At 42.2% G+C, this 17496-nt stretch overlaps 1 protein-coding gene across 1 annotated transcript in view; it reads right to left on the bottom strand.

Moving 5' to 3' along the window:
* Positions 1-13143: 13143 nt before the first annotated feature.
* SLMAP (sarcolemma associated protein) overlaps positions 13144-17496 on the bottom strand; it is a 158086-nt gene continuing 153733 nt past the window's right edge. The window contains 1 exon segment of the mRNA XM_079794832.1: positions 13144-15005. Within this exon segment, the coding sequence (XP_079650958.1) occupies positions 14913-15005 (93 nt within the window). The 3' untranslated portion in view covers positions 13144-14912.

The raw sequence follows: 17496 nt of genomic DNA, 5'->3' as shown, positions 1-17496 counted from the left end.
CCGCCCTGGCCGCCCTGGCCTCCAGGCTTGCCCTCAAACATGACAAGATGCTCCTGCCTCAGGGCCCTTGCACATGCTGTTCCCTCTGCCAGATGTGTCCTTCCCTCAGCTCCCTCATTTCCTTCAGACTTCTGCTCAAATGTCACCTTCTCAAAGAGGCCTGCTTTGGCCACCTTCTATAAATAGCAACCTGCCACTGGTGTCCTTGTTTGCTGTTTCATGCCAAATTTTCCTCCAGATCACTTATCAGACCTGACATACTTCATAAGATATGCAGGCTTGTTATCTCTCTCCCCCGCTAGAATGCAAGTTCTCTGAGGGCAGAGGTTTTTAGTTAGCTTGCTAGGACTTACACCTGGGAGGCAATGGGTGCTCAGAAAAAGATATGTGGACTGAAGGAACCTCTGGGGAGAGCACGCAGCAGGCTGCTGTCCAGCGGAAGGGCTTGTTGTTGTTGGCAATTGCTTCTAGGCCTTGGACTAAGCCCCTGAGCTGAATTAGCTTATTTAAGCAAGTATTATTATGATCCCATTTTATAGATGAGGAAACTGGATCTCCAAGTTTAGTCCGTCCCCTTACTCAGGCAGTAAGGGCCGAGCCAGAGCCACATGGAGTTCTCACCACCCAGAGTGGGGCCCTGACTGCACACACACAGTGCTCGCTCCTGGCAAGGGAGTCGGAGAGGAAGGACACCAGGGCCGCAGGAGGCTTCCGGGGGGGGGGGGGGGTCTGGGTCATCTTCACATTTTCCTCAGTCTATGAATCCCCCCAAGTATTAAATAAACAGGCATTGATTTTATAATCAGAAAAGCTAAAGGTTGATCTGCCTGTCCACCCACCCACCAGGAATTCCCCCAAGAGTGGGGACCCTGAGCGGGAGGTTGCTGTGGCTCTTCTGGGAGCCTCTGAATCGCTGGGCGCCTGGTCCGGAGCAGGAGGGTTTGAGGGCCCTGGCACAGGCGGTGGCGGCAGGAAGACGACTTTCCGGCCAGCTGGGAAGAGTCACCTCCTCTGCACCTGCCTGACCTCTTTTCCTCTGGGCTCTGGCACCACGTGGACAGTCAACAGGCTCCAAAGCCTGAGACTGGCTCACGTCACTGATGCCACCTCCCCCAAATCGTACTTGGCTTTGGAGCTGTGGCAAGGCTTGAATTTTCACCCAGAAACAACAGGCAGACTTTTGGAAGGTGAGCCAGCCCACCCCTTGTGAGAATGGGTTTCTGAGCCTGCAGGGTCTGGTGGGATGAAAGGAACACTGTGGCACAGGTGTGATTAAACCCCTCAGGTCCTCCAGACTGCCGCTCTCCACTCCCTCCAGCTCCCAGTAAACCCCAATCAGGGCCAAAAAACCAGCACTCCCAGCGAGAAGTGAAAAACCAAGAGAATGACCGTGTCCTTAGGAAACGCACACTAATGCAAAGGAGCATGATGAATGAGTTGACATTCTCAAACAGTTCAGAAAAAAGTGTGTGTGTGTGTGTGTGTGTGTGTGTGTGTGTGTTTACACATATGTAGAGAGTGATTAAGCTAATTGGGCAAAATGTAACGTGAATCTGGGTGAAGGGGCAATGTGAGTTCCTTGTGCTATCCTTGCAATGTTTCAGTAAGTTTGAAATCACATCAAAACAAAAAGGTACAAAACAAAGAAAGTGCGAGTGGCTGAATTAACTAAAGTGCTCAGCTTGGTGTTCAGAGAAGCAAGCGAAGGGGCCAATCCTTTTTCTTGCTAAACCCACCCGGGAACTGGAGAAAACTGTGACCACCTCATTCCTCTTCCCTTGGTCACCCTGGGTCCTCTTAAGCGTCCTGGTATGGAAAACATCCTGCTGGGGCCAGAGCTTTGATCATAAAAATGCAATAAATGCCTGCGCCTGAGGTCGGAATCTTTGCGAGGGACTGTTGGAGGAGATAACTTGGAGGGTGAATCGTGGGTCCCACCCATGAGGAGGCCAAGGCAGGGTCAACAGGAAGAAAAATCTGAAAACTCAGTATGTCTCCCAGGGCAGGGGGCGTGGAGGGCAGCAAGGGCCGTGAGCCGCAGCCTTGCCATTAGGAGCTCACAGATGAATAGGGGCTCCTGGGGTGGAAAGTGCTGGGGCCGGAGGGGGAGGAGTCACAGAAAAAGTCCTCCAGGGGCCACCCAGGGGGGCTGCTTGGGGGAGTTTTCTCAGGAGAATGGGAAGGACAGAGAAGCAGAAACAGAAATGCCCTGCCCTTGCCTCCTGATAAATCCCCTCTGCGTAAGGCAGCCCTGACTCCTCACTACCAAACGCGTAACTGCCGTGGGGCCGCCCTTGCACAGCCAGCTCCCTCGGGCTCAGCCTTCTTCCACCTGAAATCCTCTCTTCCCAGTCTCCTCCCAAACCCTGCTCTCCCTCCAGCCCGGCTGCGGTCTGCATGAACCCACTCCCACGCGGCCTACCTTCCTGGCTGTGCCTTCCTGTTGCATCCCCAACAAGCCCACATCTTTCTCTCAAGGCCAGTCTGCAAAGCCTCGCCCCTTCCAGTTGCCCAAGCTGCTCCCTGGGGAAGAGTCATGTGCTTCAGAAACAGTAGGAGCCCTTAGTATGTCTTGGCTGTTCAAACACTTAAATCTCCCTCGGGATGCAGGGGCAGAAAGCGATTTTGAACGGACCGATCCCAGCACATGCTTTGCAGTCCCGGTCCCTCTGGAGCCATTCTTGAAAACCTTGGCACGCCAACGCCGGCTGCTCCAGAGTCACTCAGCGCGGAAGGCGACCTGGCAACCTGGTCACACGCACCGCAGAGGGAGCCACGTTTGCTGGGACTATGCCAGCTTGGAGAGGAGCATTCCAGAAGCCGAAGAGTTGTCATGAAAGGGGTTGAGTTCTGGATGGCGAAGGTTTCAGAACCAGGACCAATGCAGTTTGGAGATGCAAGGACTTAGGGCTCCCCCGGCAAGGGCCACTTTACGATCTGAAAGGCTGCCGGATGCGGCATGTGCTCCCTGCTGTCTGCGGAGGCAGGTGAAGTGGGAGGCATGGGGAGACGTGTCGGAGCCGACCTAAGTTAGCCGTCAGGTGGTCCCGTGGCCTGGGGTGGTCCGAGGAGAACCAGGGCAGCCTGCTAAGCCCGTTTCCAGGGCTTTTCTTTCTTGGTGAGGATCCACAATCCAAAGAGGTCTGAGAACCAGGATTTGGGGTTTGGCGCCAAAACTCATGTGGCAACACATCCTGTCCTGAACGGAGATACGGTTTTGCACAGCCTCTCCTGGTTCTACGTAGTTGAATATTCATATGGCTCACTGCGGAAATGTTATGCATTACTATGGAGTGTTACATGCACCATGTTACCTTTCAAACATGTAAAAAACTGGCTTCCAGGATTTCGTAAGCAAACGTGGGCCAGTGTTAAGTGCACCCTACTTTTTAGAGGTGTAAGGGGCTTTCTCTAACGGAATGGTGAAAGTAAACAGCAGCTGTGTACGTGTTTTTTAATACAAATGTGATTGTGTGGTAAAGCACTGGCAACCCTACGTCCAGCTCTGACATTCCTGGAACACTGTATTGTCCTGTGAAGTCCAGCTCTGGCACAGGCACTTGGGTGCTTTACAAATTCACTCTTGATTAGAACACAGGTTGCCGGCTGGCGGCCCCACGGGCCACAGCGAGCTCGTGGGCACGCTTTGTTTGCTTCACTCAGCGCATTCTCCCCTCCCCTTTAATCTGGAACGTGAACATAAAGTCCGGTTTCCAGTTTCCCTTGAAAATTCAGAAGCTGCTGACAACAGTCCTACATGGCACATGATCAATGGGAGCCGGGAGCCGAGGGGCAGGTGGCCCCCTGCTTCCCGCTGGCCCCTCTGTCCTGGAACACCTGCGCTTCACTGCCCTGCACAGACAAGAGCCTGCCTTTGCCCAGCAGGACTGCGGGGCCCCAGCTCCAAGTAGCAACGGTGGTGCTCCAGCCCAAACCTCCACATAAAACTAGGAGGCTGCTGGGAGGCCGGCAGGCCAAGAGCAACTTGCTCAACGCAGGGAGCTCCTTAGCTGATGACAAAACATCCCCCGTGAGGCTCTCTCCCTTCCCTCTTTCCTCCCCGACTCCAAGGCACTTCACCATTAGCTTCCTCACTCCCAAGCTCCAAAGGCCTTCCTTTTACCTTACAATTTGTTTTCTAAGCTCATTTCTTTTAAAAATTACTTTTCCTACCTCTGTGATTGACCCAATAAATGTTCTCTTACAACAACAACAACAACAACAACACCCTCCCTTGATGAGGAATTACTTCTCACTTTTACAGACATTCCTGCAACAGCGGCAGCTGTCAGAAATACGGCCCCAGCCTGCTCCAGGCCCAGCTGCTGAAAGCCTGTAGGGGATAGTGGAGTCCTTTGTCCTCAAGGATGGCAGTACTGTATTCTGAGGGAAAAGATTCAAAAGATGGTATTAGTGCATTTGAAACACCTTTTTTTTTTTTTTTTTACAGGCACAATATAAAGCGAAATAAAAGTGGTGATTTTTGGTTACTCAACCTATACCTGTCCAAACAGAACTAACACTTTGGTCATAGCATTTTGTAGAGTAGTTGCCACTTACCTATGGTTTTACTTTCCAAGATTTCAGTTACCTGTGGACAAGCGTGTCCAAAAATATTAAATGGAAAGTTCCAGAAGTAATTCATTAAGTTATAAATTGCATGCCATTCTGAGTCGTATGATGAAATCTCGAGCCGTCCCACCCCACTCCACCTAGGACGTGAATCATCCCCTAGTCCAGCATATCAACGCTGTATACGATCCCCGACCCTTAGTCACTCAGTAGTTGTTGCGGTTATCAGATCAACTGTTGCAGAATTGCAGGCCTGGTGTTCAAGTAACCTTCACTTTACTTACTAATGGCCCCAAAGCCATTCACTGTAACTTTTACTATATTGCTATAATTGTTCTATTTTATTTTTATTGTTGCTAATCTCTTAGTGTGCCTAATTCATAAATTAAACTTTACCTTAGGTATGTAGGTATAGGAAAAAACATAGCACATGTAGGGTTTGTTACTATCTGCCCTTATAGGCACCAACTGGGGATCTTGGAACATATTTCCCACAGATAAGAGGTAAAATATGCCGCCCTTACAGAGACAGTCTGTTTAATGGCAACAGAACTCTTTTCTTCAAATACAAAGCAGGGAAGACAATATAAGGAACATCCATGTACCTATCACCATAATGAACAAGTGTTAAATTCTGCCACCCGTGCTTTTTAAAAAGTAAATAACGCGTTCATCATCTCAGGGAAAGCTGATGTCCCTTCCCCGTTCCTCCTCCGCTTCTCTGAATCTCACGTCCTTGCACCACCATCCCAGAAGCAAATATAGGAAGTTAGTAGTCCTACTGTCACTAGTTACAATTTCACTACATAGGAAACATAGTGGTTTTTGTCTTTCATTCAATATTGTTTGAGTTCTAGCAGAGTTGATGCTCATAAACCCATTTATTAATTTTATTTTATTTTTAATATATCTTTATTAATTTCAGAGAGGAAAGGAGAATGAGAGATAGAAACATCAATGATGAGAGAGAATCATTGATCGGCTGCCTCCTGCACGCCCCGTACTGGGGATCAAGCCTTCAACCAGGGCATGTGCCCTTGACCCGAATCGAACCTGAGACCTTTTAGTCCACAGGCTGATGCTCTATCTACTGAGCCAAACCGGCTAGAGCCCATTTAGAAATTTTAACCGCTGTATAGTGTTCCATCACATAGCCATATACATAACCACAATTCATCTCTTTCCTTATCATTGGACCTCTAGTTTGTTTCTAAATCTTTGCTATTACATAGAATGCTTCTGTGAACAAAGATCCTTGTACACATACATTTGAGATTCTCTAATATATATCATTAGAAGAGGGATTATTGGTCAAAGTGTTATACATTTCAACTTTACTAAATATTGCTCAATTGCTCTCCCAAGTGGCCATGTCAAGTTACATTCCTGCCTGCAACAAATTATAACTCCTGTTTTTCCATAAATTTACAAGCACTTAGCATTGTCAGGCCATCAATATGTAAAACGTGAAGATGCATTTAAAACATCTGAAATCTGGGCACAAGTAAAAGCAAAATAAACATGGTAATTTTTATAGGGTATCCCTAATCCTTTTATATTTTATTGGCTATCTGGATTCTTTTTCTGAGCCTTGCTGGTTCATATTCTTTGACCATTTTCCTTTGGACTTTTCTTACCAGATTGTAGTTACTTGTAAATTTGGGATAGTAATCTTTTGTTATATGTGTATAAACTAGAAGACATCCTCCAGTTTGTCTTCTAATTTATTAAACATCTTCTACTGTACAAGTTTTTAACATTAAAATAGTTGAACTTATTTTTACCTTCATAAGTTGATCCAATGCCAAGGTCATAAAATTATTTGTCCCTCCCTTCTTTTTTCCCCTAATTGTTTATTTTTGAATTTTTAAAAAATGTTTTTATTGATTTTTAGAACAAGAGTAAGGGAGAGGGATAGATAGAAACATCGCTGCCTCCTGCAGGGGATCAAGCCTGCATTGCAACCAAGGTACATGCCCTTGACCAGAATCGAACCTGGGACCCTTCAGTCTGCCAGCCAACACTCTATCCACTGAGCCAAAATGGCTAGGGCGCTAATAGTTTGCCTTTAATTCATCTAGTATTTATTTTTGTGTAAGGTATAGAGATTAGCTTTTATTTTTCCATATGGAAACCCAACTTTCCTCAAATTATTCATTTAATTATTTTTCGTGTGATTTGTAATGTAATGTGACCTCTATTATAATGTACCAAGATTTCATAGATGCTTGATTCCTGGGTTCTTTTGTTCCACTGATATATGTGTAGTTCTAACTCTATATTTTAAATCATTATAGCTTTATAAAAAGCCTTGAAATTTGCCCAGCCGGTGTTGCTCAGTGGTTGAGCATCCACCTATGAATCAGGCAGGTTTTTATTTTTTTAAACATAGATTCCCAGTCAGGACACATGCCATGTTGTCAGCTTGATCTCCAGTAGGGGGCATGCAGGAAGCAGCTGATCTATAGTGCTCTTTCATCATTGATGTTTCTCTCTCTCTCTCTCCCTCCCTCTCTCTAAAATCAATAAAAATATACATATTTTTAAAAGTTCCACTGGGCTCATATGCACTCAATCCCTCCTCCTACCTCCACTCCAGGCAAGAGGCCCAGCCCAAGCACTGGAGGGTCCTGGGCTGGAGTTCCAGTAAAGGGCACATTCCTCGGTTGTGGGTTCACTGCAAGCCCCTGGTCTGGGCTCCTGTGGGCGACAACCAGCTGATGTGTCCCTCTCATATCGACCTTTCTCTCTCTCCCCTCCTTCCCTCCCTCCCTGCCTTCCACTCTCTAAAAAGCAATGTAAAAATATCCTCCGGTGAAGAGGAACCAAAACCAAAAAGCAGAAACACTTCTAAATGTGAATTGTAGGTATGACAGCTATCTTCAGGATACACAAACTTGATAATTCATCCAAAGAAATGCATTTCCTTGTTTTGGACTTTCTATAACTCATTCAGAATCAATATAAATGATACAAGGTGTGGGGACACAAAAATAATTTCTCTCCCACCTTTCTAAGTTCTTCTGGCTGGCTAATAAATTAACATGAGACAGATGAACAGAAAACGTCTAAAATTTATTACATATGTACATGCAGGGGTTCCATAAGAATGAGACCTGAGGTCGCATTGGGCAGTTGAGTCTTCTATGCCATCTGGACTAAGAAGGGGGGCAGGGGTCTGGGATTTCAGAGGGAAAGTGGGCAATTCAATGGTGGATGAGGAAGAGCAAACATGTGGTAAACAAATGTGCCAGAAACAATGGGACACAGAGGGGAGTCCAACAATCAAGCTTTCCCGTCTGCCACACTCAATTCAGACTTGTCAGAGTAAATACGCTGAGGCTCCCTTCCTGAAGCAGGCTTTTGTTTTTTTAAACATGTTTTTATTGATTTTAGAGGAAGGGAGAGGGAGAGGGAGAGGGAGAGGGAGAGGGAGAGGGAGGGGGAGAGGGAGGGGGAGGGGGAGGGGGAGGGGGAGGGGGAGGGGGAGGGGGAGAGGGAGAGGGAGAGGGAGAGGGAGAGGGAGAGGGAGAGGGAGAGGGAGAGGGAGAGGGAGAGGGAGAGGGAGAGGGAGAGGGAGAGGCACGCTTTAAAATTAAATACCCATTGCATTTTGAAGTTGTTTATTACATGTTCTTACAAGCTAGTATCTTTTATTTATTTATTTTTTTTAAATATATTTTATTGATTTTTTACAGAGAGAAAGGAAGAGGGACAGAGAGTCAGAAACATCGATGGGAGAGAAACATCGATCAGCTGCCTCTTGCACACCCCCTACTGGGGATGTGCCCGCAACCAAGGTACATGCCCTTGACCGGAATCGAACCTGGGACCCTTGAGTCCGCAGGCCGACGCTCTATCCACTGAGCCAAACCGGTCTCGGCCAAGCTAGTATCTTTTAAAAGAATTCTCATGATTGGCTTCCCAATCACAATGCCTTTTCTAGGAAAATCAACCAGAGATCTTAATCATTTGCAAAACCAGGTACTTCCAGAGAAACCAGTCCTGGCCACCTCCGTCTTCTGCAGCTCCTGGTGCTGCTTATGTGCTTGTTTGGTGCGGACTTGGCACCTCATCTGTGAAGCGGCAGCTGAGGAGACTCATCAAGACTGAGAACAACAATCCTATTGGGTTGAAGGTGGCGGGGCAGGATGGTTCTGGGGTGCAGTTTATGATTAAGAGGCACACACTCCTTAGCAAACTAATGAAAGCCTATTGCGGACAACAGGGCTTGTCAATGAGCCAGATGCGATTCTGATTTGACGGGCAGCCAATCAATGAAACAGACACTTGGACATGGAGGATTAAGGTACAAGTGATGTGTTCCTGCAGCAGACGGAGGTGTCTACTAAAAGGGGAACTGCTACTTTACTCCAGAACTCGTGGAGTAATAAAACTGCAAGGAGTTTGATTCCATTGCATCCTATTATAGTATAGTTTTCTCTTTTTTCGTTTTCCCCTTCCCCATTCCTTTACTGGACATAAAGTAACTGATGTATGTGCACAGACATTTGCATTTTTAAAACTAAATGGCCAATGGTATGTGGGGTTATTTGTTGTTGTTTTTTTACTTTTTTAAAAAAAGTGTTTTTATTGATTTCAGAGAGAGGAAGTGAGAGGGAGAGAGATAGAAACATCAATGATGAGAGAACCATCAATTGGCTGCCTCCCGCACGTCCCCTACTGGAGATCAAGCCCACCACTGGGGCCATGTGCTCTGACTGGGAATCGAACTGTGATCTACTGGTTCCTAGGTCGATGCTCAACCACTTAGCCACACTGGCTGGGTGCTAATGGTATGTTTTGATAGACATCAAATGGAGATGGGATGGGGAAAAATATTGGTTCTATGAAAATACTCCCCTTCTCCATTAGCAGCTCATTCAGCTGTTTATATTCCAGTAAGTTATTTTGCACTCCTTGTTTAACAACAACAACAAAAAAACATAAAAATCCTTGCACACCTTTGGAAAATTTTAATGTTTTCACTTATCATTGCAAAACCAAGGACAATTTTATAACATTTTTGTACATAGCTGTTTCATGTAGAACAATCTGTCTTTAAGCAGGAACAAATTACTCTAAAAGAGTTCTAGATAGTTTTCCCTTAAGTCAAATGTCTTGTTGTTTAAGTAGACTTATTTCAATTAAAAATAAGCAGGGTAGCTCAGTTGCGAGCCACATGCGGCTCTTTGGCCCCTTGAGTGTGGCTCTTCCACAAAATACCACAGCCTGGGCGAGTCTATTTTGAAGAAGTGGTGTTACAAGAAGTTTAAGTTTAAAAAATTTGGCTCTCAAAAGAAATTTCAATCATTGTACTGTTGATATTTGGCTCTGTTGACTAATGTTTGCCAACCACTGGGTTAGAGCATCATCCTGAAACCCCTAGGTTTCTGGTTTGATCCCCAATCAGGGCAATACAAGAACTAACCATGGAAACCATAAATAAGTGGAACAACAAATCGATGTTCCTCTCTCTCTCTCCCTCCCTCTCTCTCTCTCTAAAACCAATCAACCAATCAATACATTAATGTAAAAAAAAAAAATTTTTAGCCCTGACCCGTTTGACTCAGTGGATAGAGTGTCGGCCTGCGGACCGAAGGGTCCCAGGTTCGATTCCGTTCAAGGCCATGTACCTTGGTTGCGGGCACATCCCCAGTAGGGGGTGTGCAGGAGGCAGCTGGTCGATGTTTCTCTCTCATCGATGTTTCTAGCTCTCTATCCCTCTCCTTTCCTCTCTGTAAAAAATCAATAAAATGTTGTTTTTTTTAAAAATAAAATTTTAAGAGAGAGAGAGGAAACCCATCCTGTTCCCCAGACTAAGGAGAAGGAAAACTCACCTCTGGCTCTGCAGCCAAGCATCTCAGGCTTGGATGGTGGGGTGGTTGAAGGTGAGAAAGAATCAGCCTCTTCCATGGTCCCACAGGCTCCAGTGTCGTCTAGTTCACTCTGTTGTAACTGCCAGCTTCCTTGCCTGTACCCCCCCTCTACAGGGACTGAGTATTGCCAGGACCTGGTACAGTGTCACCCATTAGACAATATTATTTGCTAAGGAAATGGATATGAAACCACTGAAGCTTGGAGACAATGTGGAGCAGCAAAACAATAATCACCTTACTTCTCAACTTTATAAGTATCATTCTGACTTAGAGTAAAAAATTATCTGAACTTTTCCCGATTGGCAAAAAGGTGAGAATGGGTTGCTAAGACCTCCTCCAACATTCTATGTACATGTATACAAACCAGGTTTCAAATTATAAGACTGCTTTTTAAATGAACACACCAGAATTCCTAAGTGCAAATGAACACTAGCCCCTTTAAATGTAGATACTTTGGCCAGCGTGGCTCAGTGGTTGAGCATTGATCTATGAACCAGGAGGTCACAGTTCGATTCCCAGTCAGGGCATATGCCTGGGTTGCGGGTTCAATCCCCACTGTGGGGGCATGCAGGACGCAGCAGAACAATGATTCTCTCTCATCATTGATGTTTCTATCTCTCTCTCCCTCTCCCTTTCTCTCTGAAATCAATAAAAATATATTAAAAAATAAATACAGATACTTTGACAAGTTACTTACTCATTTAATCATGGAAACCAATTTGAAATTCTGAAAAAATTCTTTTTATTTCTAATTCAAAGCAAAATCAAATAGCTTTTTAAAAATTTACAAAAGCAACATATATTAAAAGAAATTAGAAGTCATAAAAGGAGAAAAGAATTGACCTATGATCATAGAGACAGAAGCACTACTGTGGCCTGGGTATAAATCTTTGAGTCCGCCTGCTAGAAACATATCCTGTATGTCTGCATTATTTCTTTATAAAACCAGGGTTATTCTACCTGCTAACCTTTCTTTTACTTAATATGACTATCTCCCTCCACATCCTTTACAAGCAGAGTAATGTGTAAAATGGCAGTATTAACTTGCTGGATATTTAGGTTGTTTACCCATCACTAGTACCAAAAAAATCCTATACTAAATGGTAGTTAAAATTTTGTGCACACAATTATGTTTAATTATGTTTCAGGATAAATTTCCAGAAGTGAATTTTTTTGAGCAAGGCTGTACATTTTTAAGACAGTTGTTTTGTATGCAGTTTTTTTCTCTTTAGCAGATTTCCATCTTTGTGTGTGTGTGTGTGTGTGTGTGTAACTTATTGTTACATTTATTATCTTTACCTTTTTTTGAATCCTCACCTGAGGACATTTTTTCCATTGATTTTTAGAGAGAGTGGAAGATGGAGGGAGAGACAGAGACAAACACCGATGTGAGAGAGCCGTATTGATTGGTTGCCTCCCACAAGTCCTGACCAGGGCCGGGAGCCTGCAACCGAGGTATGTGCTCTTGACTGGAATCAAACCTGGGACCCTTCAGTCTGCAGACCAATGCTCTATCCGCTGAGCCAAACTGGCTAGGGCCAGATTTCCATCTTTTTGATAGTAGATATAATCACTGGAAGCAGCTAAAAGTTACTGGGGGTCAAGTTTGGTGATTAAAGTGAGAGATCAAGTGAGGCAAATCAATACTAGTTTTGGTTGGAAGCCTCTACTATTCAGCACTGTGACTTGTTTTCACATTCCACTCAAAGTAGTTCTGAAGGCGGTCACAACAGGCATTCCTGTTGTAGGCTCATTATCAAACTAAGCAGAGTACTTCCCAGACACAACTATGAAGGGGACAGCTTAGTGAAGATGCTTTCTTCGGATTCATTACTTTGCAGTTATATCTCACTCACACACAGAAAATCTCAACATTTGAGCCACTTTAAACAGATGTAATGGTTCACCTAACTTAAATAATTGCAGTATTTTTTCTAGTATGACATTCTCATAAACACTCACTTGGCACTCAAATGACAGTTCACATACATTATCTTTTTAATTTTCATACCACCTCTAAAACTATAGATGCTATTCTCTCCATTTTATAAAGGAGGAAGTGGAGGCTCAGAGAAGATAAATGATTTGCCCAAGGCAACACAGCTGATAAAAAGCAGAGTCAGGATGCCAATTTGGTTCTGTTTAGCTTCAAACCCCCACGTTCTTTTCATTTTCTGACTCAGCCGTGTAGCGCCTTTGTATAATTCTTTAATGTATCATTATAGGGCTGTTCAATTCTTACCGGCTACGATTAAAATTTCTTAATGGCTCTATCACTACCAGTGAATAATCATACTCTTTATTTAACCTAGAAGTGAACTAAACAAAGCTGGAGGTGTTGCTTATGAATAGGCTCATTTATATTCTTAAGAAAAACTGGCAGTAACTACAAAACCTCATTTATTCAATTTAAATAAAGTAAATATTGATACTAGACTTTACATTTAGAGAGACTTGTCTGGCAAATGAGCCATGTTTTAACAATAACCATAGTAAAAGAGAGAAAAAATTAAAGCACTATGTTAAATAAAAGGCTAATAAAACCTAGAGGAAACAGCTCAGTGTTTTCTTTTAAACCCTGAAGAACACCAAACATATGTGTTGCACAAAGAGTCATTTTAAGAAAAGACTTATTAACAACCCAGTAGTAGAGTCAGCACTAAGAATTTCAATGATATCCAACTCAAAAATGCATAGGGAGTAAAGTTATTTTATTAAATCATGCACATCACGTGTGTTAGTGCAAATAGTTTAATCTGTACTCCAGAAATTCTATTGTACTTTATATCTTTACAAAATAGATTTAAAACAATTATTTACTTTAAAAAATGTAATTCTGAAGTTAAGCATTTCAGAACAATATTTGCAATAACCTATATACAAGAGGTACTGGGTACCACTGGCATATTAGCATTCTGTGGTGGAGTGGCTTCCTGCAACAGAAAATGATGAAATGAACTATATATGACAGTATTTCCTACAAGTCATCCGTGACTAATTCCTCCATAAATCTAGTGATCCTCCTAACAGCCAATCCCGAATAGCTTAAAACATAACCTTTAAAGTACAAACAATGACTGCCAAACATCACAAGGCAAATTATATCCTAAACTTCTATTTCAATATTTGGCTAGGCCTGTGGATTGCCACAGAACATTCAAGCCAGTTCACTGACATCGCCTCCTGGCCTTCATTGACTGAAAAATTTAACTATGTGATACTTTAGGATATTCTATGATCTAAATAAACTTTATTGACATGACTGTGGTGCTACACAAAACCACCTCTGTGTTTTAAATTTATAATATCAAGCAGTGTTTAGGTGCTTCACTGAGCCTGGAACGCTATTAATCTTGGGAATAGTGCTTCTCATTAACAGAACATACCAATTAACAATTAAAAGAAAATAACCATTTGCATACCCAACCAGGAAATCTGTTGGTAGGTAACAACAGTATACTTCGAACATGAATTAGCTTTGAAATACCATAATCAAATTAAGTCAGTAAAAGCTTATCTAAAGAGAAATTAATTCTTTCTTCAATTAAACATGCTTTGGAGGAAGAGATGATAGAAAAAAAAATCATGCTTCCTAAAATGCTGTATATGAAAAAGTAACTTGGCTTTAAAGAAAATATCTCTTTAAATACATGAGGTTTAATAAATTACATTCCAATTGACTCAACAGTTTGGTTTACTGCACTGAAATTATATAATTACTATGTTTTTGCTTCCAGAAATTCTTCAGTTTGCTCGAGAAAATACTCTCATGGAAAGTTTTTCAAAGTTGATGTCCTCCACATCGTCAAGTCACATTAAGGCTAAACAAGCGTGCACTTATTGCCCAAAGTATCACTAGAGCAGAATGCTTTCCAAGTGTATTATTTCTCCTTAAACAAAAAAAAAAATCCACACAAAGAGTTGTCTCTAAGTCTTGTTCCCAATAGCTCAGTGGTTTTATAACAAGTAAAAATGGCGTAAATATGTAAAAAATATATATATGTGTATATATTTCAAACTGATAGGCACTGAGCACACAGGGCCTCTCTTCCCATGTATACATCGGTTGTTTGGTTTGGGTAATTAACGAATCAGAAAAATGAATTATCTGGCCTTTAGAATTCAGAGTAAAATACCCATATATTTAATGTTATAAATAATCTGGTGTACCAAGAAGCCTACTTTAGGCCACCATAATATTCAGAACCCCAACATACTAATTTAAAAATTACATGAAAAATTGCAAGCAAGTTATTGCTTACAATAAAGTCACAATTTTATATTCTCTTTATAGACAGATACATTTTATATAATTTAAAGCAATGACCCTACAGCTGTATTCTTGCACTTCTGTCTGCTGTTTTAAGAGGTAAAAAGGAAGAAAATGGTTCTGTTTGTCCCCAGCATGAGTGTGATGCCAGCTTCTAGAGGGAGGACGGTGTACGGACTCAAGAAACGCTCTCATGGAGAAGCTCTGGCCAGACCTGGCACGTACAGCACGATGGCTGTTACTGCAACCAGGGCAGCCAACATGGGCATCCAGGGCCAGGGTTTCTGTGTGGAAAGAAACCAAGAGTCAATATCACATTCTCCCCTCTCTTTTCATACCTATTAACCCCTTGGGTTCCAGAGAGTCCTGAATATTTAGACTATTAGAAAAACCTTATCTTTGCATAAGAAAACATTTTAAAAAGAAAGGAAATAAAGGTGAGGGAGAGCAGGTGTGAGGAGAGTCATAACAGCAGGAACTCTTTTAGAGGACCACTGTGTAGAAGCCCGATACATCTCAGGCAAGTCCTGGGCAGTTTTCAGTTTTGTTACAGCTAAAACCCAACAGTGACTTCTAAGAAACCCTCTGGGCTCAACCTGCTCTATTTACTCCAGTACCCATATGTTACAACTAACTGATGTACACAGATGCCTGGAGTATGTTTCTGCCTAAAGTGTTTATTTCTTGATAAAAACCAGACTCACATGGTAGGGTAGTTTTATACAAAAGGCTGGTCAGTAAGGTGATCGAAAGAAAATGGTCTAAGCTTTGATGCTCGAATTTGAAACCACATAAGACAAAATCAGATGGGGTTCAAGATCGGAAGTGCTACTTAGGGACTCTGCCTATCTGATACTTTTGGTAAAGACCATGTCCAGTGTAATAATGTCATGTGATCATCTCATATGATCTACTAACATGCATGCCTGTTGGAGGCAAACATGGATGGGCTGTTCCCTGTTAACTTTCAGAGGGCTTTATAATATCAACTTGTTTTTGGTTGATAGCTTTATTTTTACTAGTGTTTTTATTAAGAAAGTTGGCTTTTAAGGAAATATTCTAATGTTGCAGATCAGGGCTCAGAAAGATATGGGATAAGTTTACTCTCCTAAGTAAATGCACATTGGGGTTGAGATTGTGAGCCAATGGTCCATTATGTTAATCTCATCCTTTTTCATCTTCATAGCCATAGCGTAAATATAGGCAAGGATTAAAACAAAGAAACTCTACACTATGGAAAAGAAGAGGGAAGGGAGGAGGGGAAAGAAAGCTGGTTGAAAACTTCAAAGAGGCAAACTCTTCATTTCTCATTAAAGTTTGATTAAAAATGTAATTGGGAAGGGGTACTAATATTGCAGAAATTCATAGCTTACTCCAGTTTGCTAGAGACAAAGACTTAGTTAAAGGCAAAATATTAACAACTGGTTAGGTTGGAATTAATTCATTGTTAGCATTACTACAAAGGAAACAAGACAAAATGTTACATGATTAGTTGATTGTTCAGTTCATTCAAATGACACAATACATGGCATACTAAATGAAGGGTTTGCTTCAGGTAACAAAATACCCGTGTGGTTTTGCCATGCACTATATTACAAATATGGTACAAACAGGTGACGGGGACAAACAGACAAGGACTCAACAGTAGTGCTTGTACCTTTCTCTACCACAATGGACCGAAACACCAAAACAGGAAAGCCAGGAATAGGCCGATGAATACGGCTGGGACGGGTTGTAATATGGAAGGCTAAAGAAGGGAAGGGATATTAAAATCATTTTATGCTATAAAAAATCAGATAAGATGATTTAGACCCCAAGGGGGTGGGAGGAAGGGTAGAAAGACTGAGGTAATAGCAGTATTAGCACTCAGGTTTTGCACTGATTCAAACATTTTAAAGACATCTAATACAATCCAGAATGATGGACTGTGGTATGTAAGTTGACAAACTGCAGCCTAAGAGGAACAGCTGGAGGAATGGGCAATGTGGGTGTCCCTAACATCCTAATGAAAGGCAGTATGTTAAGACAGAGCAATGACAATACCTCTGTACTGTCAACTGATGCTCTGCTTGACAGTACATTATTTGTGCTTCATACTTGGAATCCATTATTTGACATGAGTATATTGGAAATGGCTAAAATTTATTTGATCTCTCCATCAAAACCTTTCTTTAAAAAACCAAAACTCTTTTGCTGTTGCTTTAAAGCTTAAAAATAAATGCCCTATGCATGTTTTCTAAACCAAGTAAGTAAGAGAGCTGACATATATATGATAAATCATTTGGTATATGAAGACAGGCAGCTAAGTCTCAGGGCTTTGGGTTATATTACCAAATATAAACAATTATTAAATTAGGAGGAAATTACCACAATGAGTGTTATTACAGAGTAACATTTTAGTACCACACGTCCATATCATAAATAAAAGGAAATTCACCCTTAAGGTAAATTATTTGTACAACTACAAATAATAATAATAAGGTTACTTTACAAAAGGCTCTAAATGGTGCAGGGAATCCATTCTGATTATGCTAGATGTCTTCATAGGTTAATTTAGTAGAAGGTAGACTGAAATTCCATACTCAGAAGGATATGAATTAACATAAAAGACAGGAGTAATCAAACTTGGAATCAAACCATTATGATCTGATTTTAGAAGAGTTCTGTAATCTATATTTTCAAAATAAATGCACTCTATTTTTGCTTAGCATACAGCCTCCAGACCTCATTCATCAACTTCTAAAAGGCTTCTAACTAAGCCACATGCCTTTATTT

Source organism: Cnephaeus nilssonii (assembly GCF_951640355.1).
Source record: "Cnephaeus nilssonii genome assembly, chromosome: 17".
Lineage (NCBI taxonomy): Eukaryota > Metazoa > Chordata > Mammalia > Chiroptera > Vespertilionidae > Cnephaeus > Cnephaeus nilssonii.
Note: the sequence above shows the minus strand (reverse complement) of the source record. Positions and strands in the feature narration are given on the sequence as shown.